The sequence below is a fragment of the Euprymna scolopes genome, chromosome 10 (assembly GCF_053919585.1).
Source record: "Euprymna scolopes isolate OS-2025 chromosome 10, ASM5391958v1, whole genome shotgun sequence".
Lineage (NCBI taxonomy): Eukaryota > Metazoa > Mollusca > Cephalopoda > Sepiida > Sepiolidae > Euprymna > Euprymna scolopes.
In genome coordinates this window covers 160,602,783-160,618,851 of record NC_136491.1, presented here as the reverse complement: position 1 = coordinate 160,618,851, position 16,069 = coordinate 160,602,783, and the positions used below count along the sequence as shown (strand labels likewise).

Below are 16,069 nucleotides of genomic sequence, written 5' to 3'. Positions count from 1 at the left end.
TGTTGTAATTTTCTAATAGATGTTGTAATTTTCTAATAGATGCTGTAATTTTCTAATAGATGGTGTAATTTTCTAATAGATGTTGTAATTTTCTAATAGATGGTGTAATTTTCTAATAGATGTTGTAATTTTCTAATAGATGCTGTAATTTTCTAATAGATGTTGTAATTTTCTAATAGATGTTGTAATTTTCTAATAGATGTTGTAATTTTCTAATAGATGTTGTAATTTTCTAATAGATGTTGTAATTGTCTAATAGATGCTGTAATTTTCTAATAGATGTTGTAATTTTCTAATAGATGTTGTAATTTTCTAATAGATGTTGTAATTTTCTAATAGATGTTGTAATTTTCTAATAGATGCTGTAATTTTCTAATAGATGCTGTAATTTTCTAATAGATGTTGTAATTTTCTAATAGATGTTATAATTTTCTAATAGATGTTATAATTTTCTAATAGATGTTGTAATTTTCTAATAGATGTTGTAATTTTCTAATAGATGTTATAATTTTCTAATAGATGTTGTAATTTTCTAATAGATGTTATAATTTTCTAATAGATGTTGTAATTTTCTAATAGATGTTGTAATTTTCTAATAGATGTTATAATTTTCTAATAGATGTTATAATTTTCTAATAGATGTTGTAATTTTCTAATAGATGTTATAATTTTCTAATAGATGTTATAATTTTCTAATAGATGTTATAATTTTCTAATAGATGTTGTAATTTTCTAATAGATGTTATAATTTTCTAATAGATGCTGTAATTTTCTAATAGATGTTGTAATTTTCTAATAGATGTTATAATTTTCTAATAGATGTTATAATTTTCTAATAGATGTTATAATTTTCTAATAGATGTTGTAATTTTCTAATAGATGTTATAATTTTCTAATAGATGCTGTAATTTTCTAATAGATGTTGTAATTTTCTAATAGATGTTATAATTTTCTAATAGATGTTATAATTTTCTAATAGATGTTATAATTTTCTAATAGATGTTATAATTTTCTAATAGATGTTGTAATTTTCTAATAGATGCTGTAATTTTCTAATAGATGTTGTAATTTTCTAATAGATGTTATAATTTTCTAATAGATGTTATAATTTTCTAATAGATGTTGTAATTTTCTAATAGATGTTATAATTTTCTAATAGATGTTATAATTTTCTAATAGATGTTGTAATTTTCTAATAGATGTTGTAATTTTCTAATAGATGTTGTAATTTTCTAATAGATGTTATAATTTTCTAATAGATGTTGTAATTTTCTAATAGATGTTATAATTTTCTAATAGATGTTGTAATTTTCTAATAGATGTTGTAATTTTCTAATAGATGTTGTAATTTTCTAATAGATGTTGTAATTTTCTAATAGATGTTATAATTTTCTAATAGATGTTGTAATTTTCTAATAGATGTTATAATTTTCTAATAGATGTTGTAATTTTCTAATAGATGTTATAATTTTCTAATAGATGTTGTAATTTTCTAATAGATGTTATAATTTTCTAATAGATGTTGTAATTTTCTAATAGATGTTATAATTTTCTAATAGATGTTGTAATTTTCTAATAGATGTTGTAATTTTCTAATAGATGTTATAATTTTCTAATAGATGTTGTAATTTTCTAATAGATGTTGTAATTTTCTAATAGATGTTCTAACTTTCAAATAGATGTTATAATTTTCTAATAGATGTTGTAATTTTCTAATAGATGTTATAATTTTCTAATAGATGCTGTAATTTTCTAATAGATGTTGTAATTTTCTAATAGATGTTACAATTTTCTAATAGATGTTGTAATTTTCTAATAGATGTTGTAATTTTCTAATAGATGTTGTAATTTTCTAATAGATGTTATAATTTTCTAATAGATGCTGTAATTTTCTAATAGATGTTGTAATTTTCTAATAGATGTTATAATTTTCTAATAGATGTTATAATTTTCTAATAGATGTTATAATTTTCTAATAGATGTTATAATTTTCTAATAGATGTTGTAATTTTCTAATAGATGTTATAATTTTCTAATAGATGCTGTAATTGTCTAATAGATGTTATAATTTTCTAATAGATGTTATAATTTTCTAATAGATGTTATAATTTTCTAATAGATGTTGTAATTTTCTAATAGATGCTGTAATTTTCTAATAGATGTTGTAATTTTCTAATAGATGTTATAATTTTCTAATAGATGTTATAATTTTCTAATAGATGTTGTAATTTTCTAATAGATGTTGTAATTTTCTAATAGATGTTATAATTTTCTAATAGATGTTGTAATTTTCTAATAGATGTTGTAATTTTTTAATAGATGTTATAATTTTCTAATAGATGTTGTAATTTTCTAATAGATGTTATAATTTTCTAATAGATGTTGTAATTTTCTAATAGATGTTGTAATTTTCTAATAGATGTTGTAATTTTCTAATAGATGTTGTAATTTTCTAATAGATGTTGTAATTTTCTAATAGATGTTGTAATTTTCTAATAGATGCTGTAATTTTCTAATAGATGTAATTTTCTAATAGATGTTGTAATTTTCTAATAGATGTTGTAATTTTCTAATAGATGTTGTAATTTTCTAATAGATGTTGTAATTTTCTAATAGATGTTGTAATTGTCTAATAGATGTTGTAATTTTCTAATAGATGTTGTAATTTTCTAATAGATGTTGTAATTTTCTAATAGATGCGGTAATTTTCTAATAGATGTTGTAATTTTCTAATAGATGTTGTAATTTTCTAATAGATGTTGTAATTTTCTAATAGATGCTGTAATTTTCTAATAGATGCTGTAATTTTCTAATAGATGTTGTAATTTTCTAATAGATGTTGTAATTTTCTAATAGATGTTGTAATTTTCTAATAGATGTTGTAATTTTCTAATAGATGCTGTAATTTTCTAATAGATGCTGTAATTTTCTAATAGATGTTGTAATTTTCTAATAGATGTTGTAATTTTCTAATAGATGTTGTAATTTTCTAATAGATGTTGTAATTTTCTAATAGATGCTGTAATTTTCTAATAGATGTTGCAATTTTCTAATAGATGTTGTAATTTTCTAATAGATGTTGTAATTGTCTAATAGATGCTGTAATTTTCTAATAGATGCTGTAATTTTCTAATAGATGTTGTAATTTTCTAATAGATGTTATAATTTTCTAATAGATGTTATAATTTTCTAACAGATGTTGTAATTTTCTAATAGATGTTGTAATTTTCTAATAGATGTTATAATTTTCTAATAGATGTTGTAATTTTCTAATAGATGTTATAATTTTCTAATAGATGCTGTAATTTTCTAATAGATGTTGTAATTTTCTAATAGATGTTATAATTTTCTAATAGATGTTATAATTTTCTAATAGATGTTATAATTTTCTAATAGATGTTATAATTTTCTAATAGATGTTGTAATTTTCTAATAGATGCTGTAATTTTCTAATAGATGTTGTAATTTTCTAATAGATGTTATAATTTTCTAATAGATGTTATAATTTTCTAATAGATGTTGTAATTTTCTAATAGATGTTATAATTTTCTAATAGATGTTATAATTTTCTAATAGATGTTGTAATTTTCTAATAGATGTTGTAATTTTCTAATAGATGTTGTAATTTTCTAATAGATGTTATAATTTTCTAATAGATGTTGTAATTTTCTAATAGATGTTATAATTTTCTAATAGATGTTGTAATTTTCTAATAGATGTTGTAATTTTCTAATAGATGTTGTAATTTTCTAATAGATGTTGTAATTTTCTAATAGATGTTATAATTTTCTAATAGATGTTGTAATTTTCTAATAGATGTTATAATTTTCTAATAGATGTTGTAATTTTCTAATAGATGTTATAATTTTCTAATAGATGTTGTAATTTTCTAATAGATGTTATAATTTTCTAATAGATGTTGTAATTTTCTAATAGATGTTATAATTTTCTAATAGATGTTGTAATTTTCTAATAGATGTTGTAATTTTCTAATAGATGTTATAATTTTCTAATAGATGTTGTAATTTTCTAATAGATGTTGTAATTTTCTAATAGATGTTATAATTTTCTAATAGATGTTGTAATTTTCTAATAGATGTTATAATTTTCTAATAGATGTTGTAATTTTCTAATAGATGTTGTAATTTTCTAATAGATGTTGTAATTTTCTAATAGATGCTGTAATTTTCTAATAGATGCTGTAATTTTCTAATAGATGTTGTAATTTTCTAATAGATGTTGTAATTTTCTAATAGATGCTGTAATTTTCTAATAGATGTTGTAATTTTCTAATAGATGTTGTAATTTTCTAATAGATGTTATAATTTTCTAATAGATGTTATAATTTTCTTATAGACGTTATAATTTTCTAATAGATGTTATAATTTTCTAATAGATGTTATAATTTTCTAATAGATGTTGTAATTTTCTAATAGATGTTATAATTTTCTAATAGATGTTATAATTTTCTAATAGATGTTATAATTTTCTAATAGATGTTGTAATTTTCTAATAGATGTTATAATTTTCTAATAGATGTTGTAATTTTCTAATAGATGTTATAATTTTCTAATAGATGTTGTAATTTTCTAATAGACGTTATAATTTTCTAATAGATGTTATAATTTTCTAATAGATGTTATAATTTTCTAATAGATGTTGTAATTTTCTAATAGATGTTGTAATTTTCTAATAGATGTTGTAATTTTCTAATAGATGTTGTAATTTTCTAATAGATGTTATAATTTTCTAATAGATGTTGTAATTTTCTAATAGATGTTATAATTTTCTAATAGATGTTGTAATTTTCTAATAGATGTTATAATTTTCTAATAGATGTTGTAATTTTCTAATAGATGTTATAATTTTCTAATAGATGTTGTAATTTTCTAATAGATGTTATAATTTTCTAATAGATGTTGTAATTTTCTAATAGATGTTGTAATTTTCTAATAGATGTTATAATTTTCTAATAGATGTTGTAATTTTCTAATAGATGTTGTAATTTTCTAATAGATGTTATAATTTTCTAATAGATGTTGTAATTTTCTAATAGATGTTATAATTTTCTAATAGATGTTGTAATTTTCTAATAGATGTTGTAATTTTCTAATAGATGTTGTAATTTTCTAATAGATGCTGTAATTTTCTAATAGATGCTGTAATTTTCTAATAGATGTTGTAATTTTCTAATAGATGTTGTAATTTTCTAATAGATGCTGTAATTTTCTAATAGATGTTGTAATTTTCTAATAGATGTTGTAATTTTCTAATAGATGTTATAATTTTCTAATAGATGTTATAATTTTCTTATAGACGTTATAATTTTCTAATAGATGTTATAATTTTCTAATAGATGTTATAATTTTCTAATAGATGTTGTAATTTTCTAATAGATGTTATAATTTTCTAATAGATGTTATAATTTTCTAATAGATGTTATAATTTTCTAATAGATGTTGTAATTTTCTAATAGATGTTATAATTTTCTAATAGATGTTGTAATTTTCTAATAGATGTTATAATTTTCTAATAGATGTTGTAATTTTCTAATAGACGTTATAATTTTCTAATAGATGTTATAATTTTCTAATAGATGTTATAATTTTCTAATAGATGTTGTAATTTTCTAATAGATGTTGTAATTTTCTAATAGATGTTGTAATTTTCTAATAGATGTTATAATTTTCTAATAGATGTTGTAATTTTCTAATAGATGTTATAATTTTCTAATAGATGTTATAATTTTCTAATAGATGTTGTAATTTTCTAATAGATGTTGTAATTTTCTAATAGATGTTGTAATTTTCTAATAGATGTTATAATTTTCTAATAGATGTTGTAATTTTCTAATAGATGTTATAATTTTCTAATAGATGTTGTAATTTTCTAATAGATGTTATAATTTTCTAATAGATGCTGTAATTTTCTAATAGATGTTGTAATTTTCTAATAGATGTTATAATTTTCTAATAGATGTTATAATTTTCTAATAGATGTTATAATTTTCTAATAGATGTTATAATTTTCTAATAGATGTTGTAATTTTCTAATAGATGCTGTAATTTTCTAATAGATGTTGTAATTTTCTAATAGATGTTATAATTTTCTAATAGATGTTATAATTTTCTAATAGATGTTGTAATTTTCTAATAGATGTTATAATTTTCTAATAGATGTTATAATTTTCTAATAGATGTTGTAATTTTCTAATAGATGTTGTAATTTTCTAATAGATGTTGTAATTTTCTAATAGATGTTATAATTTTCTAATAGATGTTGTAATTTTCTAATAGATGTTATAATTTTCTAATAGATGTTGTAATTTTCTAATAGATGTTGTAATTTTCTAATAGATGTTGTAATTTTCTAATAGATGTTGTAATTTTCTAATAGATGTTATAATTTTCTAATAGATGTTGTAATTTTCTAATAGATGTTATAATTTTCTAATAGATGTTGTAATTTTCTAATAGATGTTATAATTTTCTAATAGATGTTGTAATTTTCTAATAGATGTTATAATTTTCTAATAGATGTTGTAATTTTCTAATAGATGTTATAATTTTCTAATAGATGTTGTAATTTTCTAATAGATGTTGTAATTTTCTAATAGATGTTATAATTTTCTAATAGATGTTGTAATTTTCTAATAGATGTTGTAATTTTCTAATAGATGTTATAATTTTCTAATAGATGTTGTAATTTTCTAATAGATGTTATAATTTTCTAATAGATGTTGTAATTTTCTAATAGATGTTGTAATTTTCTAATAGATGTTGTAATTTTCTAATAGATGCTGTAATTTTCTAATAGATGCTGTAATTTTCTAATAGATGTTGTAATTTTCTAATAGATGTTGTAATTTTCTAATAGATGCTGTAATTTTCTAATAGATGTTGTAATTTTCTAATAGATGTTGTAATTTTCTAATAGATGTTATAATTTTCTAATAGATGTTATAATTTTCTTATAGACGTTATAATTTTCTAATAGATGTTATAATTTTCTAATAGATGTTATAATTTTCTAATAGATGTTGTAATTTTCTAATAGATGTTATAATTTTCTAATAGATGTTATAATTTTCTAATAGATGTTATAATTTTCTAATAGATGTTGTAATTTTCTAATAGATGTTATAATTTTCTAATAGATGTTGTAATTTTCTAATAGATGTTATAATTTTCTAATAGATGTTGTAATTTTCTAATAGACGTTATAATTTTCTAATAGATGTTATAATTTTCTAATAGATGTTATAATTTTCTAATAGATGTTGTAATTTTCTAATAGATGTTGTAATTTTCTAATAGATGTTGTAATTTTCTAATAGATGTTATAATTTTCTAATAGATGTTATAATTTTATAATAGATGTTGTAATTTTCTAATAGATGTTATAATTTTCTAATAGATGTTATAATTTTCTAATAGATGTTATAATTTTCTAATAGATGTTGTAATTTTCTAATAGATGCTGTAATTTTCTAATAGATGCTGTAATTTTCTAATAGATGTTGTAATTTTCTAATAGATGCTGTAATTTTCTAATAGATGTTGTAATTTTCTAATAGATGTTGTAATTTTCTAATAGATGTTGTAATTTTCTAATAGATGTTGCAATTTTCTAATAGATGCTGTAATTTTCTAATAGATGTTGTAATTTTCTAATAGATGTTGTAATTTTCTAATAGATGTTGTAATTTTCTAATAGATGTTGTAATTTTCTAATAGATGCTGTAATTTTCTAATAGATGTTGTAATTTTCTAATAGATGTTGTAATTTTCTAATAGATGTTGTAATTTTCTAATAGATGTTGTAATTTTCTAATAGATGCTGTAATTTTCTAATAGATGCTGTAATTTTCTAATAGATGTTCTAATTTTCTAAAAGATGCTGTAATTGTCTAATAGATGCTGTAATTGTCTAATGGATGCTGTAATTTTATAATAGATGTTGTAATTTTCTAATAGATGCTGTAATTTTCTAATAGATGCTGTAATTGTCTAATAGATGCTGTAATTTTTAAATAGATGTTGTAATGTTCCAATAGATGCTGTAAATTTCAAATAGATGCTGTGATTTTACTAAATCTAGTTTAATGCTGTACGTTGAACAAAGTTTTTTTTTCTGATGGCGGGAAACTGTTTGATTAGAGAAAATCCTACTTACAGATTTATCTTCTTTTATTTTTATTTTCATGTTTTTCAACAAAACCGATTTTTAAGACCAATTTGTCGCAGGAGTTATGTGAAGTTTTTTCGTAGTACCAGTTGAAAGAAAATCTTCAAGTCAAACATAAAAAAGTTCTTGATGAGCCATCCCCTTAAGTAATCCAAATTGCCAAATTTCCACTACTAACGATGACTACGACTTGTTCCTCTTGATCACGATACACTCGTTAACCCTTAATCTTAAGTAGCCTCAGGGCCTTGGTAAGTGGTGACTCTTTTGTAAGAAAGAAATATCATATATGCTTATCAAATATACATATTATATCATACTACATATTATCCCATACATGTTTATCAAATATACATATTATATCATACATGTTTATTGTATATATCATATTTCTATCAGATGATCATTCAAGAGTTCGACTTAAAATTGATGAAAACTCCTCCTCTGATTACATCAACGCCAATTACTTAACGGTAAGTAACTAATCTTTTTTGGAATCATAAAATTATTGAAATGTAATTAGCCAATAAGTAAAGCGTGATTCGGAGTTCATTCTTTAGAAAACTAAAGATCATTTGGGAGTGGAGGAGGGGAACTATGGATGAAATCGTTAACAGATTTCCATATTAATAGATGAAATGCTTGTGCAACAATTATTTTTTAAAGATTAAATTAAGATGGTTAAGAAGAGAGATGCCCAACAACGTCTTATAATCAAATGATGGGATTCAATTCGTAAGGAACTTGTTCTCTTTATAATTGCATTGTATTCAAATCAAATTAAATTGTCAGTCCTTCTTGTTCTCTATGATCAACAGCACTTTTCAATCAAAAATTATTTCCATGCTAATGACACTTTTTCCTATGCAAATTTACTTAGAAAATCCAAATAACCAATAGGCAACGAGGAGATAATTTAATTAACAACTTTTCTTTGTTTTAATTTTTGAGAAGTTCTCTAATGCTCAACCAGTTGTGTTAAGATTTTCAAAAAAGGGACATATCTTTGCATTTTTGCAGTTTAAAGCCTGTTTTTCCGTGAGTCTCACTTGGCAATGCCCAGCAAACGCCGGACCCTCCGGATTATACTGAGTGAGGAAAATGAGACGCATGGAAACGGTAAAAATTGGAAGAAAAAAGAAAATGTTTAAAAGGAAAAGAAAAGACAGGGCAGCCTTAGTGTAGTATAAGCATCCTAAACCTTCCCATGTTGAGAAAGGCTTTCAGAATAAACACCCCTCAGCTTCGAAAACCATTCTTAACATGGGAAAGTTGTGAGTGTTTATTCCGAAAGCCGTTCTTAACATGGGGAGGTTGGTGGTGTTTATACTACACTGGGGAAAATCATAAAAAATGCCAAAATAACTTTCCATACACAAACAAAAAAATATATATTTTTTCACTAATTCAAAGAAACAAAACTTTTATTACCCCCCCAAAAAAAAAACACAGTTGCCATAAAAAATAAATAAAACAATAAAATTAATGAAATGTTTACGGTAGGTTGTTTGTTTTAATTTATTTCCTTTTTGTTCACTTTTTCTGTTGTCTGCTGCGCGTTGCCGAGCGTTGCCGAGCGTTGCCGAGCGTTGCCGAGCAAGACTCACGAAAAAACGAGCTTTAAACTTCAGAAGTACCAGACTGTCAATCTGTAAAGATTCCTTTTTCGACATTTTTTTGACATTTTTTTTGACATTTTTTTGACATATTTTGACATTTTTCTTCGTTTGTTTTATGCCTTCCAATGTGCCTGGAACGTTGACATCAAAGCTGAGATCAGGCTTAGTCTGTGTGGCAATCCAATGCAACCTGTCATTACTTGTTTCATAGTCGTCTCGTCTACTGAATTCAATCTCCCATTTTCAAAAGGCGAAGGTGCAGGAATAGTCTAGATTTTGCACATATTTCTGCTGAGCAACACTCATTTTTTTATTGAGCTGCTCAACATTTAAACTAAGGTACGTGAACATTGTAGAATATTCAGATTTCACTACAAACGTATTTTTGGACCTTCTTGATAACTGAAGTCTTGAATAGCTCAAAGTCATGATCCTTTCCAATTTTTCTATCATGAAACCATGTGAACATAGTTTGATCATACTATGGCACAACACTGGTGACTCACTACTACATACACAAAGTCCCTAGTTGCTGTAAAAAAAAACTTTCACTGTAAAGTACTAAGATCTTGAGGCATCAGGTCATACCCAAACACTGAGAGCTTCCAAACTTTGTCCTTTTCACTAACAACCTCGTGTGGGTGACTATAGGTTTAAAATCCTTTCTTGTAGTTTAAGCCCACTGGAAAATGTTATCAAAAACAAATAAAAAGAACATCTTTGATATCAATATTTATGATAGTTCCTTCAACATTCTTTTCAGGTTTTCTTTTTCACGTTTGAGTCATGTGTTTTTTTTGCAATTTAATTTGATTTTGTTTTCATAATTTTGTTTTCATAATTTTGTTTTCACATCCTGCCGACAGAGGTTTTATATGAATCATAATTTCAGAAAGAAGATTAGAATTAATCATCAAATGAAACTTTTCTTTCTGTTTAATTAATATTAATGATTTGTCTCTTTTTAGAAAAATAAAACTTACATCGCAACCCAAGGTAAGCATTTTTGTGATTGATTCATTCAGTGATTAAAATATGACTAAAAATAAAATAGTACTTCAAGACAGCTATTCATCATAATCCTAACCCTAACCCTCAAACCAACATGCATGAGGGCAGGCTTTCTGCAGCATTTTCACATTCATAATCATTTATATTAACTCAACGGATCTACATCTACTAATCCAAGAACTCTTACCAATTCTTTCAATGTGACCAAACCAACAAAGTCTTCGCTTTTGCACACATCTTATTTTTTCAAGATTTAATCTTCCAGTAAGATTATTAAATTTAAGTCTGTCCTTAAAACTCACTTTGTATGTTTATCGTATCTTTCTTATACCATTTCTCTCTGTGCAATGCATGTCTTCAACCTTCATAGGCCAAGTTTCACTTCCACATATAACCACAATGTTGATTAGTAATCAGAAAAGTTCTCTAAACTTACTCCATCCACTCTTAACACTTGCTATCTCATTAACATTAGTTTCTTCCTGTACTTCAATGCTATCGCCAACGTAACAAAACTTCTGAACAACTTCACCATCCAAAATATATTTTCTCCACATCTGAGTTGTCATTCGTCTCCATCGTTTTACTTTTTTTCAGACAAACTGGTTATCATCTATCAATTCATCCGTAATTCTATTGCATATGCGATATATATTTAAATGTTTAACGAAATAAGAAAATCAATAAAATGTATGGACATTTTTATTTGTTTTTTTTGTTTTTTTACTAATAAGTCGCCACTTATCAAGGCCCAAACGCCACTCGATGATAAGGATAAATAAGATTGTTAAATGGACCACATCATGTGAATTAGTAACGATGGTTGTAAATGATCAGAAATTTGATTATTTAAGAGAGAAAAATTCATTTATATTGAATTTAAAAATAACCATATTGTAATCGGCTTGGAATTTTCCATGAAATTATGTACTACAAATCGGTAATTATAGGGAAGAAACCTTGCTCATGTAAATTGTATTTAGTTTTAGGTAGAAATATGAAGGGGAAATTATCGAGATTGGTTGTAGTGAGTTTCTTTTTGTTGTGAATGTTTTACAGGGGAAACCATAGTTTGGAGCTCAGTTGAGCACCTACCATAAAAAAATGATAGAGCAGAGAATGACTGGCAAAGTTACTTTCGTGAGAAGAGGACGTCCTCCCACTTGATTTCAAAACTTGTTTTGTACTTTTTTAATGCAGGAAAGAATGCTTCGATCGGCACTCCTCAGATGTGACAGCAGTACTTCATCTTTTGATGTATTTGACGTATTATACAGGTAAAAGATTGCGAGAAATCTTTTGAAGCTGTAGAATTATCTGACCATTTTTCCAGCGATTTTAGAGAGATAATTTTCCCAGCAACTTTAGCCAGAGATTTGATGTACGTCTTCCATTTTAAGTCTGGGGTGAAGGTCAATCCCAGAAGTTTATTAAAGAATTTCTGTCTTCATTTCAATAGAACCAGATAAGAATCTAAGCGTTTGTAGTTGAACAAGCAAAAGCTTTGATTTAGATGCATTAAATGTAACGTTTTTTTTTTCCATTGCTAACGTGCTTCAGGTCGAAAGAGAAAGAATAATATTGTGATCATTAATGTTCTTCGAGATCTTACTTTATATGGTAGTGTCATCTGCATAAGTGTTGACAAATGATTTTCGAATGTGATTTGGGAGAACAATAAAAATCCCAAACAGAAGTTTGGTCTCAGAATGGATCCTTAAGGCACGCCGGCATTAATACTGTGTGCATCAATGACTATTTTTATAAACTTGATAGAAATGATCTGATCGTTAAGAGTACATTTTCCATCGTAAGCAAGCTTGTGAAGTAGACTTTTTTGACAAACCGTATTACAAACCTTTAATATGCCAAGAGCTATTGCCATAGAAACGTAGCTTGCTCCATCTCGTTAACAGATTTAGCTGTTGATAAAATAATGATTGCTTATCACTAAATAGGCTGATTTTGCTGAAGTGATTGACAAGTTCTTACAGATTCAAGCAACTTACTAATAATGTGAAGGAAACCGATTGGTCTGTATTGAGATGCTGAAGACCAACCTTCAATATTTTTAAATACTGGGCAGGCTAACAAGGTTTTTCAATGTGTTCGGAAGTATTTGTTCTTTGCCCAACGATTGCACAGTTTTTCTGGTTGCAGCTTTTTACCATTGATGATCCATTGATGAAGGTTGATGCAATGCATATGTTCAGAACCCTATTTGTTATTCATGAAAACTCGTGTGACACAAACCTCTGTTCAGTTACTGCAGAATTAACGTAGTATCTCTTGTATGTTTCTATAAGCATTTTGCAATTAAAAGCGGTTTTTGTTTTGGAACATATATTTTATTGAAAGCAATTCAAATAGTGTTTCTATGAGCACTGGTAGTGGCACATTCTGAGTTGTACTACGGCTAGTAGTTTCGTTTTGTTTGAATTTCTTTGAAATTATAACGCTTTCAATACCACTGATTAACCAATCAGTTTAATCGATGTGATGCCAGATATATTTTTTCAAACATGGAATGCAGAGGAATGAAAAATCCGAGGCTGTCCAGTCATCGAGTATCAATAAATGACATGAGAAATCTTGTTGCACTTTATTTTGATCTTAATTGCAACAACTGAGTGATGAGCAGAGTTTCAGGACAGAAAGGAATCAAAAAGACTTTCAAAATGTCTGACAGCATCAGTCATGAGAGTAAGTTTGTCAACAATTTGTGTTAGATTATAAGCAAGGGAAAAATCATGGTAAAAATTCTTTTCATCATCTGTCATGTTTGAGTGGACAGCCATTCAACATTGTGGACATTAAAACCAGCATAAACAAATTTTTATTGTTTTAAAGAAAATCCGGATTGTACCTGGCGTTCCCTTTTTGTTGTATGAATTAAACTTGATATTAGAAGAAAATAGATGAGAGAAAAAAGGGATGACATTTATTGTTTCAAAATTTAAAATCAACAGTTGAAATAAGAGGTGAAACCATTTCGGGTTGTGACGTGGTTTTGGTTACAGACACACAATAGCTTTGCATTCATAAATTTAAGAAAATGAAACGAAGATTCATCTACACATGACTAACCAGATCCTTTACTGCGTTCCCTTTTGTGAATGTTAGTATAAAACAAATACACGTTGTTATATTATTTGTTAGATTTTGTTTAGGAAAACATTTGTTGTTTTTGTTTTAATACAGGACCTTTGACCAGTACAATGGCGGACTTTTGGAGAATGGTGCATGAAACACAAGTTCACATTATTGTGATGCTGACCAATCTTTCTGAAAATGGCAAGGTCAGATTATAGATTAATTTTTATTTTTAATTATTTTTTTCTTATTGATAATTTATATATATTTTTTTGATTTCCAGAATAGTTTTGTAAAATTATTTTAAAATCTCCAACTGGAAATCATTTCATTTGGTGAAATTTTTGTACATATCTACTACATATTTACAAAAGAGAAAGTTTATTTAAGAAACGGATGACTTTTGTAGTTAGAGCATTTAAATTCTTTGTATGAGGCGTACTTAAATTGTTTTTAAGTCCTTAAATTCTTTGTTGTTAGAATACTTGAATTCTTTGTAGGTTAGATATTTAATTTCTTTGTACATAGACTATTTAGATTTATTTTAAATGAAATGTTTAAATTCTTAGAAGATGGAGTAAGTATTTGAAAGTGAAGTATTTAAATTCTTTATACATTTTAGAATATTTAATTCTTTATAGGTAGAATATTTAATTGTTTATCAGTAGAATATTTAATTCTTTATCGGTAGAATTTTTAAAATTCTTTGAAGGTGAATTATTTAAATTATTTGTAGGTGAATTATTTAACATTTTTGAATGGTGAACTATTTAAAGTATTTTTAGAAAAAATAAATTCTTTGTATGCGGAAATTTTATAGCAAGCTCCACTCTCCCCAATGGTTTACTTCTACATTGCTCAAAGGCAGCATGCATACCGCAGATTTAACCAACATAAGTCCAGTTCAAACAGAGAAGTATATAGAAGCTAGAAATAACGTTAAGAAAGAAATAGTGGCAGCTAAGAGAGAATTTACTGAAACCACTACAAAATGCATCGAAGCACAAAAATTAGGAACTTGTGACTTCTGGAAAATCTACAACAGTGTAGTAAATAATGGGCAATCAACAATTCCCCCACTAACCGACAATCACGAGGTTTTTTCCTCAGCAACCAACAAGGCTAATATGCTTGCCAGTCGGTTTGTCTCAAACTGTACACTGGACCCTTCCAACCAGCCCCTGCCTGACTTCCCTTTGCAGACAGACGCCACGCTAGACGATCTAAAAATCACCTCTGCTCAGGTGCATGCTATCATAAAAAACCTTGACACTTCAAAAGCATGTGGACCTGATCTCATCCAAGCTGTGCTATTAAAAAAGTGCTTAGCCAAAGTAGCTCCAGTTCTCTCCAAACTCTACAACAAATGCCTTAATGAATCATGCTTTCCGGGCTGTTGGAAAACTGTTTCTGTGGTACCAGTATTCAAGAATTCTGGCAAAAGCACTGACCCATCAAATTATCGCCCTATTAGCTTCCTCACACTTTTCACCAAAATATTTGAGACCATAATTAACCATGCTCTAGTCCGTCACCGTACAGATGTTAAACTTCTGACTGACCAACAATATGGATTTAGACAAGGCCGTTCCACAGCAGACATCTTCACTGTAATCTCTGAACGTATATACCATTCACTGGACAAAGCGGGGAAGGGCAGAGCGGTAGCTCTAAATATATCTAAGGCTTTTGACAGGGTATGGCATGAGGGTCTCCTTAGGAAAATTAAATCGTACAGTATCACTGGTAGAATACTTAACATAATTAAATCCTTCTCAGATAAGAGAAAAATCCAGGTTGTCCTCGACAGTCGTACATCTAAACAATATAATATAAATGTGGGAGTGCCTCAGGGGTCTATCATTGGACCTCTATTGTTCCTAATATTTATTAATGACCTCCCCGACAAAACTGCCTCTGAGATGGGTATATATGCTGATGACACTACACCCTATAACAGGCATGGCAGGAAAACAAATGAACACATAACTAAAAAAATGGTAACAACACTAGAGGATGCCCTCCAATCTGTGGTGGAATGGGGACAAAAATGGATGGTCACATTCAATGCTGCCAAAACTAAACTGGTTTCCTTCAATAATTACAAGAAACCTTCTCTGCCACCAATAGCAATGGCCAGTGACTCCCTATCTGAGAGT

The 16,069-nt window shown here is 26.3% G+C and overlaps 1 protein-coding gene across 1 annotated transcript in view; it reads left to right on the top strand.

The window, feature by feature from the left end:
* The window catches only part of LOC145286341 (uncharacterized), a 265,839-nt gene that overhangs the window by 191,164 nt on the left and 58,606 nt on the right, over positions 1–16,069 (top strand). The window contains exons 25-27 of the mRNA XM_080135264.1: positions 8,587–8,660; positions 10,775–10,802; positions 14,019–14,116. Coding sequence (XP_079991390.1) covers positions 8,587–8,660; positions 10,775–10,802; positions 14,019–14,116 — 200 coding nt within the window. The remainder of the gene's footprint in view (positions 1–8,586; positions 8,661–10,774; positions 10,803–14,018; positions 14,117–16,069) is intronic.